The sequence below is a fragment of the Mirounga leonina genome, unplaced genomic scaffold (assembly GCF_011800145.1).
Source record: "Mirounga leonina isolate KUSES-001 unplaced genomic scaffold, KU_Mleo_1.0 Mir_488, whole genome shotgun sequence".
Lineage (NCBI taxonomy): Eukaryota > Metazoa > Chordata > Mammalia > Carnivora > Phocidae > Mirounga > Mirounga leonina.
In genome coordinates, this window is record NW_023270777.1 from 351,820 (window position 1) to 373,333 (window position 21,514).

A 21,514-nucleotide genomic window follows, 5' to 3' on the forward strand; every position below is an offset into this window, starting at 1 on the left:
TTTTCAGGGAAAGTGATTTTGAGCACGTTAGACTCACTCTGCAGAGCCTGCAGACGCTGCAGGCCGGACACCCTGGCTCTTGGGTTGGCTGGGAGGGGGCTGCCACACCGTGGAGGATCTGCAGCTGGCTCGGGGGCGATCCAGCCCCTTCCTGGGACTGGGGGCTCCAGATCAGAGACAGAGTTGTCTTTCCCACCCATCGAAAGCAGTGTTTCCTGTCCATGTGCATGTGGAAATGTTTCTGTTCTTGAGAAGCAGGACTTTTGGGTCCTGGCTCCTGCCTGCAAGGCCTGAAGGTAGCAGCATCTGCCTGGTGGTCCCTGGAGAAATGACCGGGTCTGCTCCCTGGACCCCTCAAGGAGTCTGCAGCCCAGCCGAGAGATAGGCATGCACACCAACCTGGAAGCTAAGCGGACCTTCTAGGGCCTTCCAAGCGCTCCACCATCCTGACCCCCAGTGTTCAAATAGGGAGGCTGAGGCCCAGAGAGGGACATGTCCTGCTGACACCTCGCAGTGTTGGTACCCAGGCTCCTTACCCGAGCATCCGAGACTGTGTCGCCCTGCTGGCCCCACCCCTGGCTTTGTTACCACAGCCTCCTCCTCCAGAACCTCCCCGCCGGGGACACATCCCGTGTGAGCCTGCACTCTGCCCTCCCGGCTGATGCCCAGCCTCCCTGATTGGACCCATCCCGGGAGCTCTGAAGGCCGGGACGGGGTGGTGTTCTGGCCTGGCGTAGTGAGGGCCGGACCCTGGAGCGGGGTGACTGGGAGCAGCCCGGTCTCATGCTCATAACGCGCAAAGCTCTCGCGTCATCGGCAGGATGCGTGCACCTGCATCACGCTCCGGGGCTGTACTCACGACTCCACGTGAGGATGTAGCTCTGCTTATCATGCATCCGAGGGCAGGGCCAGGATCGAAGTCCCAGCCGGGGAAACTGCTCCAAAGTCCCGGGCCAGGGAAACCCCGAGCACTTCCTCAAAACCAGGCAAAGTTCTGGGCATTTTTCAAACATGATCTTGTTTACGGCACAACAACCACGACAGAGCCACAGAAGTAGAGGGTATGTTCTATTACTACCCCAGGAGCCCGAGGTGTGGAGATCGGAGGGATGCCTGGCGACCCTGCCCCACACACAGGCCCTCGGCCCTGGAGCTGTGCGTGCTCCTGCTTGAGGGCCTGATTCTGAGCTTCCCTTGGCTTTGCCAAGACCACCCCCACGGGGCAGGTGGTGAGCGCCACCCCCACAGTGGTGATAAAGCCAGCCTCCCCCTCCCCAGATGCTTCCTGTGAGCCCCCACTCGGGCCAGCAGGGAAAGCTACGCGCGCTTGACTCAGTTCATCCGCACAACTATCGCTGGTGAGGAGCCCGAGACCCAGAGAGGTTGCGGACTTGCACTAAGCATGTAGCTTGGAAGAAGCAAAATTGGAATTTGAACCCTGGCTGGTCCGCCAGCAAAGCTCATGTTCTCGACATGTCTCCAGACTGGCTCTTTCTTGGTTTGCTTTAGCTCTTCTAAAAAGTCGAGGTGAAATTCACATAACGTAAGGTTTTAAACATTTCAGAGCATATAACCCAGTGGCATTTGGTACTTTCACAGTGTTGTGACATCATCACCTCTATCCAGTTCCAAAACATCCCATCGCCCCAGGGGAGACCCCGAACCCATGGAGCATTTCCTGCTCCTCCCAGCCCCTGGCAACCATGAGTCTGCTTTCTGTTTTGATGGACTTAACTATCTGGGATATTTTGTATAAATGGAATCATACAGTGTGTGGCCCCTTGCGTGTGACTTCTGTCACTTAGCACGATGTTTCGAGCGTGTGGTAGCATGGATCAGGACCCCATCCCTTTTTGTGCCTGGATAGTATTCCGCTGCACGCACAACCCACATTTGCTTTGCCTGTTTTTTGCCTGTTTTTTGGTGGGCAGCAAAGTTTATTGAGCAATAGTAAAGTTTACTGAATGATAGAGTACGAAACTCCCGAAGAGGGAAGGGACCCGAGAAGGCTACCCTGCTTTGCCTGTTTATCAGTTGACGGGCTTTTGGGCTGTTTCCACCTTCGGGCGATGGCAAATAGTGCTTCTATGGACATTTGCGGGCAAGTATTTGCTTGAGTCCCTGTTTTCAACCCTTCTGGGTATACACCCAGGAGTGGAATTGCTGGTCGTGGTTTAATTCTAAGTTTGACCTTTTGGAGAACCACTACACTGTTTTCCACAGATGCCGAACCCTTTTCCGTTCCCACCAGCAAAGTATGAGGGTTTCAATTTCTCCACACATCCTCACCAAACTTGTTATTATTTTTTTTAATGAAAACAATTTTAATTCTAGTCATCTTAGTGCATATGAACTGGTTTCTCATTGTGTTATTTTTTTAAGAGGCAAAGCATCTTCTGTCACACTATTCCAGCAAGAACAGAGGTAAAGCCAACACAGAGCCCACTGGGTAGCTGCTCAAAGAACATCCATCTTCATTGTGGTTTTGATCCGCCTTTCCTTAGTGACTAGTGATAGTGAACATCTCTTCACGTGCATGTCGGCCGTTTGGACATCTTTGCAGAAATATCTATTCAAGTCTGCTGCCTGTTTTTAATTGGGTTGTTTGTCATTTTGTGCTTTTGTGTTTTTTATTTTGAAATAATTTTCAACTTACAAAAAAATTATAATATGGTTCGGAGAGAAACCCACACAATCTTTACCCAAACTCATCTACTCTTCACGTCTTGCCCCATTTGTTCTCGTACTATCCCTACTTTTTCCCACCCACACAATCTTTACCCAAGCTCATCTACTCTTCACGTCTTGCCCCATTTGCTCTCGTGCTAGCTCTACTTTTTTTTTCCATGAACCACTTGAGGGTCAGTTGCACATTCGGTGGTCTGTTACCCTTAAATACTTCAGTATAAGGGCTTCATCTACGCAACCACAGTACCATCATCAACTTCAGTACGATCGATGCTGGTGTATGTCTTCCTGGTCTACAGTCTGCATTCCAATCTTATCAGTTGATCCAATAACACGCATTTCCCTCCAGTCTGGGGTCCATGTTGCACTAAATTATCACAGCTCTTCCATCTCCTTTACTCTGAAATAATCCCTCGGTCTTCCTTAGTCTTTTATGACTTTGACATTTTTGCATAATACAGTTCCTTTAAGGGGCATCTGGGTGGTTTAGTTGGTTAAGTGTCCAACTCTTGACTTCAGCTCAGGTCATGATCTCAGGGTCATGGGATCGAGTCCCTCGTAGGGCTCCATGCTCAGCTGCGAGTCTGCTTGGGATTCTCTCTCCCTTTGCTCCTCCCCACCATGTGCACACTCTCTCTCAAGTAAATAAATAAATCTTAAAAAATAAATACAGTACCTTTTAAAAAGATAGTGTTCCATACTCTTACTGTGCAATCTAGCAATTGCAATCCTTGGTGTTTACTCAAGGGAGTTGAAACTTGAGTGCACAGAGCAACTCACACACAGATGATTCTGACAGCTTCATATATAATCGCTAAAATTTGCAATCAACCAACATGTGCTTCAGTAGATGAATGGATAAATAAAGTGTGGTCCAGACAATGGAATATTTTTCAGCATGAAAAAGAATGACTTACCAAGCCATGAAAAGACATGGGAGCACCTTAAATGTATATTGCTGAGTGAAGAAGCCAGTCTGAAAAGGCTCCATACTGTGTGGTTCTGACTCTACGGCTTTCTGGAAAAGGCGTAACTATGGAGATGGTAAAAACAGTGATTGCCAGGGGTGGGCAGGGAGGCAGGCAGCTCACAGAGGACTTTCAAGGCCGCGAAACTTCCCTGCGTGATACCATTAAGGTGGACACCCACCACGCACTTGTCTGAACCCCAGAACGTGCAACATCAAGGGTGAACCCTAACGTAAGCGACAGACTGGGTGACAACAATGTGTGGGTGTAGGGTCATCAGTCATCAGAAACGTCCCCCTCTGGTGGGGGTGTTGATAATGGGGGAGGCTGTGGCGGGGGCAGAGGATGTACAGAAAATCAACCTTTTGCTCAATTTTGCTGTGAACCTAAAACTTCTCTAGAACATAGTCTATTAAAAAAAAAAAAAACAGTGTCCCTCAATTTGGGTGTGTCTGATGCTTCCTCGTTAGATTCGGGCCATGCATTCCTGATTGGAACCCTGCCTAGGTGACATGTGGCCGGCTCAGGGCCTCCGGGGGGGGGACACACACACACAATGCCCTCTGCTCTTGGCGGTGGTGTTACTTTAATCCTTGTTCTAGACATTGCCTGATTCTTCTACTGTATGGTTACTCCCCCCCCCCCCCCCCCCACAATAAACATTCTGTAAAGAGACACTTTGAGACTGTGCCAATATCTTGCCCCTCCCCCTGGATTTCGAGTCCGTTGTCCTTCCGGGGGCAGCCCCTCCGTCACCTCTGCCTCCCCAGGTGGGGCACCGGAGTGGGAAAGGTGCTGACCTCGCTCACAGTTGGGTGCTGCTCTCCCGGCCAGCACCCAGCCTTCCCCATCTGGCCCGGCTCACGTCCTGCACTCACAGCCCATCTCTTGTGCGGGCAGCCAGACCCTCTTTTGCAGAGCAGGGCTCCAGAGACTCATCTCATTTCCCGTCGCGTTAAGCTTCTCTTCCTCGTTGCAGCGCCGAAGCTGCAGGCGAGGTCAAGGGGACCATCATGTCCTGTCACCCGGGGGAGGCCCCCAGCGGACTTCAGAGCCTGGGGTGGTGAAACCTTGAGGGCCAGCCTGCGGTGGGCTCAGGAGGAACCTGCGATAAGATGTGCAGCAGTTAGGGCAGCTACTTTGAGGTCGGGGGGCCGGGAACCCACAGGAAGTGACTCGGTGCAGAGCTGATGTGCCTCTGTCCCGGCAGCCATCCTGGGACAGGAGCTCGGGCTGGTGAGGCTGGGGCCATGTCGGCGGAGTGCTGGGAGCCCAGGCCGGGGGGGCACCCTTGGGCCTCGGGCGCAGGTTTGTGCCCCCCTGGGACCGCGTCCGCCCCCTGGAACCTGCCCCGCTGGCGGGCTTGGCTGGCCGCCGCGGTGCTCTGCTACATCAACCTCCTGAACTACATGAACTGGTTCATCATTGCAGGTGAGGAGGCGACGGCGGGCGGCGTCCTGGGAAGCACCTGCTTGCCACTCACTCATGGTCGCCCTGCCACCAGCCAGCATGGTGCATCCACGGTGCCCTCCATCCTGCAAACTGTCTCCTTGTGGAGTACATCCCTGCCGTTCTCCCTGCTGGAGGGAGTTTCAGCCAAGCCCGGGGGGCGGGGAGGCATCGCGTTCCCAATCCAGCCCCAACCTAGGCCTGTGCACACAGGTGTCGGTGTGTGGTGGTGGTGGTGGGGGGGCGAGGGCTGCAGGGAGGGCCTTCAGGCGAAGGCCTGGAGGTTCTGGGTGGAATGCTGAGTGAGGTTGTGGAGGGCAGGGCAGCCGGGCCCAGAAATCGCTGGCTGGGTGCTTCTGGGACAGTGGGCTGTGTGCAAGCCTTGCACATTTTGACTTCCTTCCTGGAGGCCCCAGGGCTCAACCTGCTCTTCTCGTTACTCACACATTCCCTTAACTCATTCATTCCTTTATTTGTTCCAGATTTAACTCTCTTTTCTCTCTTCATCACTGATACATTCAAGACTGACTGACTGAACGTGAACTATGGGGCTTGGAGACCCAGGGAGGGTCTGTCTGGTGGTTCCGAAGCTCAGGAATGCCCATGTCGTGGAGCAGAGGGAAGCCCAGGCCAGGCTGGGGTGGGGGTCAGGGGGCACGGCAGCAGCCCTGAGGCCAGGACCCTGGTGCACCAGAGACGGGCTCAGCCCACCAGGCAGCGGCTGTGCGGTGAACAGGATCCGATCTGCAGACGCGTGCAGACGCGAGTCCATCTCTGGGGAGCTCGGAGGGCACACACAGACCAGAGCGGGCTGGACGTTCGCGGGGCGGCCCCAGGACGGCGACTGAGGGTTCTGGCCGAACTCAGAAGAGGGGACATTTGGGTTGGGTCTTGAAGCTGAGAAAGTTGGCGAGGCAGGACATAGAGTGAGCTGAGGGTGTTGGGTGAGGGGTCGGTGTGGGCACACGGAGTGGGGGTGTGTGCTCTGGGCAGAGGTGACCAGAGGTGGGACAGCAGGGAACTCTTCTAAAAGGGTCTTTGGGGCCAGATCACAGGCTCTGTGTTTGCCAGGCTGGGAGCTTGGGCTTTCTGTTGGGGCAATATGGAGCCACAGACAATTTTTGGGGTGGGGGGACTAGAATGAGAGGGGTGCAGACAGAACAAGACGCGGGGCATCCAGTTCCGGGGCTACTGCTCTGTAGTAGGTGGAGGCCCAAGAGGGTGTGCGGGTGTGTGGGCCGAGGGCCGGAGCTGAGTGGGGAAGAGGTAGAGAAGCAGGGTGTGTGTGGGGTGGGGGAGTGCCTGGAGCCCTGCAGGCTGGGGAGGCCCCGAGTCCGGCCAGCAGAGGCCCTTCCCTGTTGGGACTTCCTCTGGCTGGGTGGAAACAAGGCCGAGGCTGCTGGCTTGGATGAAGGAGGCTGGAAGAAGTGAAACCACACAGAGTGAGCGGCAGGGACGGCTGGGGGGGCAGGTGGTTTTCACATGCTCTTGTGGGAAGTGGCTCTGTGGGGGCAGATGACGGGGTGGGGGGGGAGGCGGGGTCCACTCAAGGCCCCAGAGGGCTGGGAGGAGCCCAGGAGCAGATAAAACCAGGGGCAAGTCCTCACTGCTGAGGATGAAGGATGAGTGTGATCCTACAGAATTTTTAACTCTTTGCTTTGCTTATTAGTGTTTCTGTTTTTTCTCTCCAATGAATACATCTTATTCGTGTAATTAAAAGTATTAAAAAGGAAGGAAAGACATACAGGCTGGTATGGTTGCATGTTGTGGTATTCGGGCCCAAAGCCAATGTCTGAACAAAATTCTCATACGGGGCTTCTCTGCTTCTTGGGCCTTCCTCTGCCTGCTGGCGGGTCTCAGAGGGGTGGGAGGGGGCTGCTCCCCCAGCTCTGAGGGGGACACCTGCAGGGCCCAGCTCAGGGGCTGGGCCCTCCGCCGGCTCATAACTGAATGACAGCGATGATTGCTCTTCTTCCTAATGATGGGGCCTGAGCCTCCCAGCTCAGATAAGCAGGTGCCTCCACTCCGACTAACCCTTGCTGAAGCACTGCCAAAGGCTGAGGGGATTTCGGGGAATAGGGCCTGTTTCCTCTCTCTGTGTTGGGCTGAGTGCCCACTGCATAGGCCTGTGGCCCAGGGAGACCTTGGAGGGGCTCCCGAGGCCCAGCTGGCGTGGAGAAAGAGCCTGCCCCCCTCAGGGAGTTGGGACCCCAGTGGGTCCTTCTCTGAAGCTCTCACGGGCACCATCTGTCTGCTCATGCCTCTGGAAGAACATGCTTGCGTGTGCGCATGTGCAGCCCAGGGCATGTGTGTCTTTGTATGTCCGTGCTCACGCATGTATGTACATCCACGAATGTCTGGAGCTGGTACCTGAGCAGGGCTGCAGCGCTGCATAGTCATTAACACTGTAGTCTAAGCGAGCTGCGCACCGTGTAGCAACTCGGAGCTGCCGGTCGCTCTGATCAGGATGTGTACGGCAACCCTGCACACGTGTGTACGCGAGCAGGCCTGCGGCGTGCAGACTCCGTGGGCGTGTGTGTGGGTCCGCACCTCTGCGGGCACATTTCTCTGGGCATGTCCGTTTGCACGTATGGATGCGGATCTGCACATCTGTGCATCTGTGTCCCGGGTGGATGCTTGTGCATGAACACGGGCGTACGTTTGGGCCTCTGGGATACGTGTTCCCGTGTGTGTTGATGTGTACCCGTCTCTCTGTGCGCGTGTGGGCTTGCATATGCGTGGCCTGGCAGAGAGGGGACGAGAGCAGTGGGCCCCGAGCCACACTCTGTGCTGCGCTGGTCAGCTGGGGCCCTATCCCGCAGGCGGGGGCAGCTGCCCTTAGAGGCCCAGGAGGCCACTTCCCATGTCCTGAGTGCTGTCCATCTGTCCACAGGGATGCTGCTGGACATACAGAACTTTTTTCAGATCAGTGATAGCAGTGCTGGTTTGCTTCAGACAGGTAAGGAGCGAGTCCCTGCTCTGGAGCTGGGGCCCAGGGCCTGTGCTGGGGCAGGGGGTCAGGCTGAGCCCTGCCGCGTCCCTGCGAGGGCCAGTGTGGGTGGGAGGAGGGGAGAATCTGGGCCGAGCCCTGGTGCCTGAGCAGCCGTTTCGGGTTTGAGCGCAGGTGCTGCGAAGGAGCAGGGGGTGGGGCTAGGGAGGCTCCTGAGCTTCAGATCGTGATGAGTGGTCACCTGTCCCTCCCCGGCTCAGCTGGGTGCCTGATGCTGGCTGGGGCTGGGGAGTCCTGCCGTGGGCTTTCCCTGAAAAATCTGGCCCTCAGAACACAGACAGACAGACGAGATCTGTACTTGCCACATGGGTTCATACGGGGTCTGGGCCCACAGGGCCGGCAGTCAGTCCAGGGGTGGGAGCAGCCACACCTCCAAGGTCACACACACACACACACGCGTGCATGCACTCTCACGGCATGGGGTACACACCCAACATGTAACTAGCACACGCGCGGCTCCTCCCTGTGGGCCCCGTCCCCTAACAGTCTGCTACCCCAACATCTCAGAACAAGTTTCTGCGGGGACCCCTAGGGATACACAAAAACTTTCTAGGGACCACATGAGCAGACTTTTGAGAGAATCCACTTACAGACCCTCAAGGCTGTGTTTTTCTTTCCTAAAATGGACCTGCTTGAGAAAAAGTCTCTGTTCTTCCTCCCTGCCTCCCCTTCAGGAAGGAAAACGTCTGTCTTCCCTATTCTGAGTTTACCTTTGGTGCCCTGCCCTGGGGTGGGAAAGCCTCCCGGGTGCCAGACAGAGGGGACCCCACAGATGCTTGGCTTCTGCGGGGGAGGCCGTGCAAACCAGGCAGAGAGAATGACGCAGAAACTTGGGATGTTTCCTCCAGGCCACAAGCCCATGGCAAAGTGTCAAGCCTTATCTGGCTGTCCTGCTGGTGTGACAGTCTACTATTTATCTACGATTTAGAATTCAGAAGTGAGATGTTGTGTCACGGATGGGTGTCAACACATTCATTTCAATTAGAAAAAATGAAGCCAACATTTTAACATCTTTCTTACAGGCAGTCAGTCCGATTTGTTGGATTGATTTGGCAAATAAGGACTGGTTTTACTTTTTAGAGCAAACGTCCGTAGATGGCAGACATTTCCCATCAATTGGATGAATGTGATCTGCAGCCCCAAGTATTTGGATGAAAATATAGTTAAAAAATATAATAATGATGGAAATCACATCCTTTGCAATTATTTAAACTTACGATGAAAACGTTTTAAATGTCGGCTGAAAACACGTGAAGGGTAAAACACGTGAAGGGTACATGGGTTGATAAGCGTCTTAGAGCACTGGGGCAAAGAGCCTGCAGACCTCTGCTTTAGACCACGTGTCTTTTCCAACCGCTCTTGTCTCGAGGCGGAGGCCAGCAGCGGCTGCTGACCTTCGAGGAGCCAAAGTGAGACCCTCTGGGCTCAATCCCCACAACCTTCTAGATTAAACAGATAATGGTGGTTGAGTCACGATCTGCCTTCCCTGGTCCTCACCTTGGTGAGCAGGATTATTACTACAAGGCCTCCATAAGTGAGCTGCCATGGAGAGAGAAGCGTGTGCACGTGTGTGCGTGTCCCAGGGCTGTGCACGGTGCGTGAAGCAGCCCAGAGAGGTGTGTGGGGGGTGCCAGGGGTTGGAGGCCTGACGACCAGGCTCTCTCTCTCCAGTGACCTCAGGTGAATCTTCACCTTCCCAGGTGGTGGTGAAATGGCCCCAAACCCCACCCTGCTGTTTGTCCACAGGGCTCAGAGTGGAAGAAGGCCCTGTCTCAAGTGCCCTGTAATATCAACTCATTTACCCTTCACAACAACCCCACAGGGCAGGGATTATTATTATTATTATTGTGCCCATTTCCCCCATGACAAACCTGGGGCACAGAGAGGCTATGGGCTTGCTGAAGGTCACACAGCTGGGATTTGAATCCGGGCAGCCATCTGTAGAGTCCTCCTCTTCACGCCCTGCTCCTTCATTCCTTCCCCTTTGTCTCCGAAGTCATCTGAATCTGGAGCTGCCAGGAGCAGAGGAATGCACTAGCATGAGTGTGCCTCCCCCCTGGGGGCAGGCTTCTCCATCTCAAGGCATCTGCGGGGTGAAATTGTTTATATCCTATAAGGGATCCCTGCCCCAAATCTCATAAAAGGATTAGAAGATGTAGGGAAATATTTTTATAACCTTGGGGTAGAGAAGATATGCCTTAAGAAGACAAGAAACAATCCTGGCAGGAGGAAGATTGATACATTTGAGTACAAGAAAGCTAAACTCTTCTGTATGATGGTGGCTGAAACTATAAACGCAGTTAGTAACAACAATGAATAACATTTATGAGGCATTTACATAAAGGTAGGCACTGCCTTTTATATGCTTTATTTCATTTAAAATCTCCATAACCTTCTGTGGGAGGCACAATTACTGTCTCATATCATTGATTCGAGGGGAACAGAAGAGTTAAGGAATTTGCTCAACGTCACACAGCTAGGCAGTCTTTGGTTCAGGATGTGAGCCCAGGTAGTTTAGCCCCAGAATTTGCATTGTAAATCCTTAAAACAAATATAAAGGACTGGGAGACATGATTTGCAAACCACAGGGAGTCCTTAAAACAAATATAAAGGACTGGGAGACATGATTTGCAAACCACAGGGAGCCCCATAGAAAAATGGGCAGAGGACGTGAGCACAGGAAGCTGCTCAGACTCACTGGACATAAGGACGATGCAGATTAAAACATCAGCGAGACACCGTCTGCTTTTCAACCGTTAAATGAACAAAAACAATATGATTGATCCTATAAATGTCAGCAAGGGAGCATGAACTTCTGTGCCGGTGTAAATGGATACAGCCTTTTTGGAGGCCTATTTTGGCAGTAGCTATTAAAATTCTAAATACCACTGACACCAAAGACCATTCTCTGTGGAGCATTAGGTCGAACCATATTAAATTGCCGTTTTTTTGTAGGTCAAAACTGGCCTAATTTCTGCAACTGCATACGGCTCAGCCTAATACTAGAGCAGGTCGGGGGGAGTGGGAGGGGCTGGGAGGGGCTGGAACCTGAGCTGGGACGAGTCTGGACGCTCATTAGGCTCGGGCCAGGTCAATCATCTGCGCTCAGCGAATGGAGGCCCAGGTGTGGGGCGGGGCCTCCGCTGGAGGCGGGTCCAGGCCGCCTCGCTCCACCTGCGGAGGGTGGAGGCGGTTTGCAGCGGCGAGGGTACCTATGCGCAGGGCAGAGTCGTGCAAAAGCGTGGCCGTTTCTTTGTCCTCGCAGAGCAGCAAATGTGTTCACTAATCCAGTCGCCAATTCAGAAGGGTGTACTTTAAAAAATGGTACAAATACAACCGACAGTGTCAGGGGAATGGTCTACCTACCTCGGAAAACCAGGGCTTTTCCAGCCTCCGGGAGCGACCGCTCCTTCTAGACCCTGCTGGTCTGCAGAGCAGGCCCGGGCAGACCTCCCTCGCCTCCCGCCACCCCGCCCCCAGCAGGGGTGTGAGAGCAAAGTCAGACCAGCCTCGCCAGGCGCGAGGAGGGGGGGGAGTTGTGCAAAGACAGGGTCCTGGTGGGGAGCACTGGGGGCCCCCTGTGCTGCTCTAGGACAGGCTCCACCTTCACTTGGGGCTCAGCCTCCCAGGCGCTTGGGGAGCTGCTCGGAGGGGTGCACGGTGAGCGAGCCCGGCCCCTCAGCTCCTCCTCCAGTGCCCCTGACTCTGGGCGTTGGGTTATGTGTTAGGCGGGGATGGGGGCTTCACCGTATCCTTTCCTCCTCCTGGCCCCCACCCACTGCCGCTGCCAGCTTGTGGCATCTGAGCCAGGTCCCTTCTGGGGGCCTGCGGGCCCGTCCGCCTACCCACCACAGTGGGGGACGCATGTGACCCCTGCCTGTGCCCCCAGTCTTCATCTGCAGCCTGCTGCTGTCTGCACCTGTGTTCGGCTACCTGGGCGACCGGCATGGCCGCAAAGCCACTCTGAGTGTTGGGATCCTGCTCTGGTCGGGGGCAGGCCTCTCCAGCTCCTTCATCTCCCCCCAGGTAGGTCCCCTCACCCCTGCAAGGCCCCCGGGGTCCTGCCCCCACCTGCTTCCTCCCTTGGAAAGCGGATGGGCCTGCCTCCATACATTCCGGGCTTCCGGCTCGCTGCAGGGTGCCTTCCAGGGCCTAGAGAGCGCACCTCCTTGGATGCTCTCAACGGGACCCTTCCTCTCCTGCACCTCCCACTGCTGCCTGTGACCGCTTCTGTCTGGGGAACCCGCCTGCCTGGCAAAGGTGGAGCCCAGAAAAAGGCTTCCCCTGGGCCTGGGGCCCCTGGGAGCAGGGGCCACCCGTGTGATGCAGGGGGGTCCTGGGCTGGGAGGCCAGCCAGGGGTCTTTAGCCCCATCCCCACCTCCTCTCCCGGGGGCACGTGTCATCACTCCGGTCCCTTGCCCTGTGGGTGATCCCGGACTCACTGGCGTCTTGTGTCAGCATTCCTGGCTCTTCTTCCTGTCCCGGGGAGTTGTGGGCATAGGCTCGGCCAGCTACTCCACCATCGCGCCCACCGTCCTGGACGACCTCTTTGTGAGGGACCAACGGACCCGAGTGCTGGCCATCTTCTACATCTTCATCCCTATTGGAAGGTTGGTACCACCCAGGACCCACTTCCCTAGGTGGTGGACTGAGGCCCACAGGAGCCAGAACAGAAGCTGGGCTGGGGATGGGATTTGAATCCCAGCCCGCCTCCTTCCCTGCCGGGTCCGTTTACCCCTCTGGGCCTCAGTTTCCTTGTCTGTACAGGGAGGCGAGAACACTGGCCAGTGGGCTGTGTTAGGGTTAATACAGGTGCTCCCTCTACCCTAGGACACTCAGGAAGGCCTGCTTGGGGAGCGTGTGGGGCTGGGCCAGGCATCCCCCGGGGGGGGGGGTGTGGGTAGGTCAGAGTGGGATTTGCAATCCAACCTCTGAGCTCTGATCCAGCTTTCCTGGAAGTGCCTGAGTCAGGCAGGGCTGAGCCGTGGGTCCTCAGGTAGGGCGGCACTGGGTAGTGGTGCAGGGGACGGGCCTGGAGCCAGAGGTCACCAGTGACCGGACCAAGGGCAGTGGACATCTGGGCCTCACGTGGCTCATTTTTTCCGTGGCAGGGCTGTGAGTAGCAGGAAGCCAGCTCCTTGGGGTGGGGTGCCCAGCACAGGCTGGCTTGGCAGCCTTGGACCTGCCCCCCACCCTCACTGCCCATCCCCCTTGGCCCTCTGTTGCAGCGGTCTGGGCTACGTGCTGGGGTCGGCCGTGTTGCAGCTAACTGGGAACTGGCGTTTGGCCTTGCGAGTGAGTCCAGCCTCCTCTTCTTCCCTCCGATCCCCCTGGGCCGGCAGGGACTTTCCAGCCTCCAGTGGCCTTAGCCACTTGGCACGGTCACTGGCGCCATGGGGGGAGTCAGACATTGGCAGCTCAGAAATTGGATGGAATACGACTGTGGAGGTCACAGCCCTGGGTTCAGATGCTGGCTGCTGGGTTTGCTAGCGGGGTGAGCTCAAGCCAGGGACTTGTAACGTGGGTGGGGTGGTCCGGCTGCATCATGGAATCTCGGGGAGGGACAGACGAGGGTGGGAGCAGCCCAGGGCAGGACGGGCCTGGCGGGTAGAGGTGGTGAGTCCTCTTGGTCGGACTCATGGGCCCCAAGGGAGTAGTCTGCTGCACACATTAAAGGAAGTCCCAAGGGGACCCTACTCCCCAGAGAGGCTGTAGTCCTAGGTGTGAGGCACAGCCAAGAAATGAGCCCCCTGCCCCACCCCCAGGGCACAGAGCCTCCCAGACACTGGGCCACATGGCTCGTCACCGGCAGGATCTCCGGGGTCCAGGGCATGCATGTGTGGTCCTGAGCTTCCTGGGCTCTCCCATGCCCAGGTCATGCCTTGCCTGGAAGCCGTGGCCTTGATCCTGCTTATCGCGCTGGTTCCAGACCCGCCTCGGGGAGCTGCTGAGAAGCAGGAAGAGGTGGCCGTGGGGGACCCGAGGAGCAGCTGGTGTGAGGATGTCAGGTACCTGGGGAGAAAGTGAGTGTCCCTGCTCCTCCCTGCATATCCCTGAGAACCCCCGTCTGCCCCAGCAGCCCTGCCCTGCCTCTCTCCGCCTCCAGGGAGCCCCAATGTTCAGTCTTCTTCCTCCTCTGAGCTCCCACTCACCAACTGAGGTGCCCCTCCCTCACTTGGAGGCCCCCTTCTCGCTTTGCCATGCGACAGGATGGGGCTGGGAGGGAGGGAAGGGGGAGGCAGTGTGATCTTTGACTCTGGCTTGGCCACTGCCTTATCCCCGAGTGACCTGAGACTTGGAACTGTACTCCCCTCATTTATTCAATGGACGTAATTCTCCCAGGGTTGCCGGGAGGATGCTGGGAGTTAATCACTCACCTCTGCAAGCCTGTGGGAGTGCGTCCATCCCCTGTCCCAGGCATGGGTGTGGGGGCAGACAGGAGTCAACTGCACTCCCAGGCCTCATGATTTACTGGAATGTGGGGCGCGGACGGGACCCAGCTCTCTTTGATACAGAGCCATGCCCGGTGGAGGGCACTTGGAGGAAGGTGGGGGCAGCGGGGACAGTGCCCTGGAGAATGTGCTGTTGGCTTTGGGCCTTCTGGGATGGGGAGAGCTGGCCCTGCAGAGAGGAGGGAGGAAGGCCCAGCAAGAAGGAAAGTGTGGAGGGGGTTGTGCAGGGCTCTTAGGCAATGTTGGGGAGGATCCAGAGCCTGGAGCCCTCCAAGCGCCTGGGTGACCAGAGTTTCCAGGCGTGGGGGCAGGGCCTGACAGGAGCCACTGGGCCCTGCAACCCCAGCCCTCTCCCAGGGGTCTCAGCCAGGACACTTTCTCTTGCAGCTGGAGTTTTGTGTGGTCGACCCTTGGGGTGACTGCCATAGCCTTTGTGACTGGAGCGCTGGGCTTCTGGGCCCCCAGGTTTCTGCTCGAGGCCCATGTAGTGCATGGGCTGCAGCTTCCCTGCCTCGAGGATCTGTGCAACAACCAGGACAGGTGAGGGGCCTCTGGGAGGCGTGGGCCCCTGGCCCAGGTCAGGGGGCTCTTGGTAGGCAAGTGCTCAGGCGGTTCTGAGCCCCAGAGCTCAGTGTCTCAGTGAAGAACCCAGGACTTGGGACCTAGGCAGCCCAGCAGGCCAGGATCCAGCTCTGGCTGAGCTCCTGGGGCTCTGGGTGGCCACAGGCCAGCAGCCTCATCTCCTCTGGGCCAGTTTCCCCACTCTTGGGCTGCTGTGGGGGTCCGGAAGGCACTTGGTAGAGGGGTGAGCCTTCTCTGGGGCCTGTGGGGCCTGTGGGGTGATGGGACCTGCAGCGTGAGGCCATTTTACAGATGGCAAACTGAGGCACTGGGATGTCTCGTCACTTATGGGGCTCAGGCAGTTCACACCTGCACTCAAGTGTTCTCTGCCTCGTCTGGGGCACCAAGCGTCCTGGGAAAGCTGCCAGGACGTTGGGGTGGAAGATACAGCCATGCGGAGGGCAATGTCCCTCTCCCACCTCATCTGCACTGTGCCCAGGCCGACACCTCTCCAGCTCAGCCCCAGGCCCCCGTCACTCCCTTTCTCCTCCTCCTTGTCTCCTCCGCCTTGCTCCTCAGTCCCTGCGGCCCTGCTCCCCGAGGCTCAGAGACATGGGCTGTGGTGCGTGACACCTGTGTTCCCCCCTTCTCCCCGGCCTCCCCTCTGTCTCCATCTCCCCCACTGCAGCCCAGAGGGGGCTTCACGAGATGTCCAGAATGTCCCACGCCCTCTCACTTGTCTGTGCCTCGGCCTGAGCTGGGCCTTCTGCCTGAAGCTCCCTTCCCTTTTCCATGGTTACTTCTTAAGCGATCACGTTAGTTCAGGCCCGAATGAGGAGCATTTTACCTGAAAAACCCTCTGAGGGTTTATGATAATAAACCCTATTGTTCCTGTATTATGGAATGAGGAGATGGAAGATCAGAACGGTTAGTGAGTTGTCCAAGCAACAGAACCAGCCTCAAACCCATCTGACTCCGGAGCTGGTGCTCCCAGTGCCACATCCTGGAGCGTCTGGAGCCGCCCGGGGCTGCTGGCGACATGAACATCCGCGGCCTCCCGGTAGACAGCAGGTGCTCAGGGGAAGCATCAGGGAAGGAGTGAAGGAGGGCATCCAGTGAGATTGTGCTGTTGGTCTTGGCTCTACTCCTAGCTTGTTATCTCCCGGAGACAGAGACCAGGGTCTCAAAGTCCCACAGCAGCCCGGACACACGGGGGAGGGGGCCCCGCGGCAGCCCGGACACACGGGGGGGCACAGGACTCACGTTCTCGTTTGGCGCTCGCTGGCTCTGCATCCGTGGGCAAGTCAGTTCCCCTTTCTCAGCTCAGCCTCATCCTCCGACCTGGCTCCTCATGGACCCCGTGTGGCCAACGACGTCCTAGGGCCCACATGGCAGGTGGCACAGACGTGGTGTTTAGAACAACAGAATTGTTCGAGGTCCCGAGGCCAGGCGTCCAGAGTGGTTTCACCAGGCCAGAGCCAAGCTCTGCCAGGCCGCACCCCCTTCAAGTCCCCAAGGGACTGTCCTCCTGCCTCGTCCCCTCTGGGTGCTGCAGGCGTGCCCTGGCTTGTGGCCGCGTCCACAGTCTCTGCAGCCATGGTCCTGTTGCCTTGTCCTCTGTGTCTCAAGTCCCCTTTGGCTTCCCTCTCATAGAGACGCTGGTGGCTGCCTGTAGGGCCCCTCGAATATGGACCCTTAACGTAATCCCAGTGACAAAGTCTGTTTTGCCGTAGAAGGTAACAGTCACAGGTTCCAGAGATTAGGACACAGACATCTTGGGGGGCGTTATTCAGCCTGCCACAGAGTAGATAGAAGTCCCGGTGTCGGGGTTCTGCACCCACCTCAGCTATTACTACACCCTCCGTGGTTGGGGTAAGCCCCAGAGTGAGGGTGTGGCAAGGGCAGGAAGCTCCAGGACACAGGACTCCAGCTCAGGCTCTGGGAGTTCTGGGACGGGTGCATGAGCTCGCGTGCTCACATTTATCTGTGCTGCTAGCGTGGAGTCAAGAAAGTAAGCCAAAGCCGGGGTCTGTCCTCCAGGACGTCACAGTCTGGTGAACGACCTTGGTGGTGGAAACACAGAAGGTGCTCTGGGAGCCGAAGGGAGTGAAGGAATGCACAGAGGGTCAGGGGAAGGCATCTCCAGAGAGGGGATATTTGTGAGGGGTCTTGAAGGATGGGTAGAAGTTTGGTAGGTGGGAAAACTAGTGAAGAGTGTCCAGATGGAGGAGTGAAAGTCTGAAGTGGGGACAGAAACTCGTCTGGGGGCAGAAGAGGTTGGAGCTGGGGGACGGGGTTGAGGTCAACCAGGGTCAGACCATGAAGGGCCACGTTCATCATAGTGAGTTGGCACAAATCCGGTGGGTGTCTGAGAGCCGGCGGAGGGTTTACGGCAGGGGTCGGGTAGATCTGTATTTTAGAAAGCACCCTCAGGGGACCCGTATGGAGTCTGCTCTGGAGGGACAGCTTTCCCCGGGGGGTGTGCAGGGGGCCAAGTGCAGCTGAAGGAGGGCCTGGGAGTGCAGTTAGGAGGGGGCAGCTTGAGAGGGTGCCAAGACCACGTGGAACAGTGGGGTTCAGGAGGGCGTGGGCAAAGCTCGATAAGGGCTGGGGGATCCTAGGAGCTCAGTAAATAAATGTTCCCGTGCCTCCATTCCCATTCGTGTGGGGGCAAGAAGGCGAGGGGGTTGGGGCCAGAGTGGGACAATTGAGATTTCTGAGGGGGGCAGGTGGGATGCTGAGAGGTTGGAGAAGCTCACTGGAGGTGAGGCATGCTGGGCCGGTCACCCCCATGGCCGGTGACGTCCCCAGGATGAGGCAGGAACGGGGATGGGGGGAGGGGAGTACACGGGTCAGGAGCCTTGGTTCGGAGGGACGGGGAGGGGCTCACAGCCACATTCCCCGTAGGTACTCGGTCCTGCACAGGGGGCTGAACCCCAGGGCAGGCCTGACCCCACCCGGCTGACCTGCTCTGGGTTACCTGCTCTGTTCTTTGTCCTCAGCCTGATTTTTGGGATTCTGACTGTGGTGACTGGCATCATTGGGGTGGTCCTGGGAGCAGAGGCTTCACGGAGGTACAAGAAGGTCAACCCGCGGGCTGAGCCCCTCATCTGTGCCTGTAGCCTGCTTATTGCTGCCCCCTGCCTCTACCTGGCTCTCATCCTGGCCCCGGTCACTCTCCTGGCCTCCTATGTAAGTGAGGGCCCCTGGGGCGGTGGGGGGGGGGCCTCGTGTGTCGCTCCCGTTCACATGGGCTGATACTGTGCCCGGTCTCTACTTCTGTCTATCACTCCTCCCGGGGAGCATTGGGTATGCCCATTTTACAGATGCGTAAATTGAGGTTTACCAGGAGTAGCACAGCTGGGAAGGAACAGAACTGGGATTTGAGCCTGAGCCTTTCTGACTCTAGAGTGTGTCCTCTGAGCCGCTGGTTAACACTTTGGTTGGAGACAGTGGGACTCAGGCATTCCTCGAGGATGCTGTGAGCTCGAGGAGACTTAGGGTACGACGAGGGGAGTGAGGCCCAGATCGGCCACAGCCGTGCCACTGTAGAGTGCCGGTCTGACACTATCCCATATATCCTGTCACCGGGGTGGACCAGGCCAACCAGGCCACAGCATGGCCACGCCAGCCACAGGCTCACGCCTCCCAGCCTCTGCCAAGGACGCCCTTCCCTCCTGGGCATCTGAATCCTCCTGTTTCTGCAAGGCCCAGTGCAAAGGCTTCTTCTCCAAGAGCCTTTCCAGACCGTTCTGTGCTCATGCTTGGGCTCCGGCACCGTGGCGTATGGGGGGGCTGTGTGCACCCCCCCACCACGTGCCCAGCAGTGTCCCTGGCTCCCCACACCCCGGCCCCGATGGTCCCACCCAAGGGGAAGGGACCCGTGATTCTGCCCCCACCAGACGGATTCCCCTCCCCCTCCTATGCCGCCCCAAGGTCCTGGGGTCCCCCGTCACGGATACAGATGCCCCTGAGCAGGCTGGACTCAGAAGGCAAATCGCTAACGGCTTTACTAGTCTCCTACCCACGACCAGACCCCACAGATCTTCAGTTACACTAGTGAACTAAAGAAGCCTGGTCCCATTTCAACCCAACCTTTGGTTCTGCTTCCCAGTACTCTCTGTCCAGGCCCAGAACATGGCACCGGGGCAAGAAGGAGCTGTGGTTGGTTTGGTCCCACTCGGCCCACCTCCACTCTGTTCCCCAGGGTGGCCCTCCCCTCCAGGCTGGGCGAGGACAGCCCGAGGTGGGGCAGGATTCTCTGAGTCCAGGGTCGCTTTGCTGTGGCCCAGACTCTGGCTGGCTCTGCGCTCGGGGGCGCTTTGTGGGTTTAGGAGCTCTGGTATTTGCATCGTCCGATTCTTGGTGCAGGTGACCCTGTCGCCTCCATGCACGGCTTCCTTCTGCTCGGCTCCGCGGTGGCCCTTCCGGCTGTTCCTGCCCGGACCCTGTCACCGGTCCCCTCTCATGACCCTCGGGCCCTCCCCGTCCGTGGCGTCTGTCAGACCCCTGCATGTGCTCGGGATGGGCCTCGGCCCTCTTGTCCTCGCACTCCCGGGTGACGTGCTGGGGTGCCCCCGCGGTGCCCTCTGGAGCGGGAAGGTCAGCATGTCGCTGGCGTCCTCAGTCTGGGGGTGGGCCGCCCGGAGCCCCTCCCCAGCGTCCGCACTCTTCAAATGAACCCTCCGCAACCTTCCCTCTACATGCCGGGGTGGGGGCGCTTCTCTCCTGAGGCCTGAGGGCGGGGCCGGTGCGTCTCTCGCGTGTCCAGCCATGGGTGGGCTCCTGCCGAAATCCCTGGAGAGCAGACAGGCCCTGCTGGCTTGCGTTCTGCGCGTGCTCCTACGTAGCCCTCACGGCACCCTCGCGGGGAAGGGCTTCTCACCCCCACTTACAGATCGGAAGACTGAGGCCCAGAGACAGCAACACAGGCAGTGGGACAGACGAAACGGAGAGTCAGCCCACAGACGCCGTACTGACCCTGTCGCCCCGGGGGAGGAGCAGAGCCTGGTGTACATTAGGCGCTAATAAGAGCCGGGGTTCCCGCTGACATCCTGGCGGAGGGAGCGGAAGACGGAGAGGGGGCTGTGTGGGCCCGACCTTGCGGGCAGATGGAGGCCCATCACGGGCCTGTCCCTGCATCGGCTGGGGCCGTGGACCCCTGCCAGCCCTGCTTCTGCCACGGTCTTGGTTGGCTCTGGGAGGCGGCTACTTGGCTGTGTTTAGGGGACACAGCTGTCTCCCCCTCTGCAGCCGGGCGCATCTCCAGAGCTGGATGCCTCGTCTGGAAGTGACATTGTGCCTGGCTGACAAAGCCACCTGCAGAAATTCTTCTCGAGGCCTGGCCAAGGGTGAGGGGCTGCGGGGCAGGACGGTGGGCAGGCCCGGGACGCGTCCCGCCTCTGGTGCCGGGAAGCCGCTCCTTCCCGTGGCTCGTGTTCGGGCCTGGGGGGTACCGGCGGCACTGAGCCCCCAGGCCAGGCTCCAGCTTTCCGGGAGCAGCGCGGAACCTTCCAGACCTCCTGAGCAGGAGCCCACTCCGTGCTTCCGTCTGTGCCTCTGACGTCTAACCGTTGTTCGGGCTTGAGATCCAGGCCCCAGCTGTTTCCCATCCGCCCAGCTCCAGTCACAGAACCCTCCCACATCCAGGCCCACGCTCCTCTCCCAGTCCCCTCTGCCTGGCGTGGCTCAGGCCTTCTGTCTTTCTCCAGGACCCAGGCCAGGAGCCGCCTCCCGGGCTGTTCACCTTGCTGCTTACCTACCGCAGTTTCTCTTCCCCACGTGGCTGGTGACACCGTGGACCTTCCCGGGCTCCTTGGTGCCTCTGGAACCCAGTCCGGCTCCTCCTGTTGGCACTCGAAGCCCTTGGGGAACTACCCGGATGGCCCTCGCGGCCGCGTCCCCCGGGCAGGCCCCTCCTGGTTCCCTCCTCGTCCCGTCCCTCTGAGGAGCTTCCCTGACTGCTGGGCCCCACCCTCGCTCCCCTCCTGGTGCTCTCAGGCCGTCTTCCTCATGCTCTGACCACTCTCCCAGCCCAGGGGTCCAGGGCGGTTCCCATCTTCCTCAGTGCTGGGCCCGAAACTCAGTGCCAGGCATTCACATCATTCAGTCATTCAACAAACATCGAGGGCCTGCAGAGGGCCTGCTGGTTTAACTGCGGCAGGTACGGCAGTGGATGAGGACTAAGCATCTCTGTCCTTGGGGGGTTACATCCTCGCCGAGGGAGGCAGCGGGCAGGCAAGACAGGAGTGCGCTTCAGGATGTTTCGGAGGATGCAGCGCTTGGGAGTGTGTGGGGGCGGATTTGTGCAGCCGTGGGCTCCCCAGGAGGCGGTGTTGGGCGAAGACATGTGGGCGGTCCTGCAGGAGGTGCAGGAGGGCTGGTG

General features: G+C 58.0%; 1 protein-coding gene across 3 annotated transcripts in view; it reads left to right on the top strand.

Moving 5' to 3' along the window:
* Window positions 1-4,446: 4,446 nt before the first annotated feature.
* SPNS3 (sphingolipid transporter 3 (putative)) overlaps window positions 4,447-21,514 on the top strand; it is a 35,168-nt gene continuing 18,100 nt past the window's right edge. The window contains exons 1-8 of one of the 3 annotated variants that reach the window (XM_034989327.1): window positions 4,451-5,087; window positions 7,999-8,064; window positions 12,005-12,141; window positions 12,575-12,726; window positions 13,345-13,411; window positions 13,991-14,139; window positions 14,956-15,108; window positions 18,132-18,321. In XM_034989327.1, coding sequence (XP_034845218.1) covers window positions 4,847-5,087; window positions 7,999-8,064; window positions 12,005-12,141; window positions 12,575-12,726; window positions 13,345-13,411; window positions 13,991-14,139; window positions 14,956-15,108; window positions 18,132-18,321 — 1,155 coding nt within the window. In that variant the 5' untranslated portion in view covers window positions 4,451-4,846. Of the gene's footprint in view, window positions 5,088-7,998; window positions 8,065-12,004; window positions 12,142-12,574; window positions 12,727-13,344; window positions 13,412-13,990; window positions 14,140-14,955; window positions 15,109-18,131; window positions 18,322-21,514 lie in introns of all 3 variants that reach the window. The other 2 variants (XM_034989325.1, XM_034989328.1) reach the window with 2 other exon arrangements.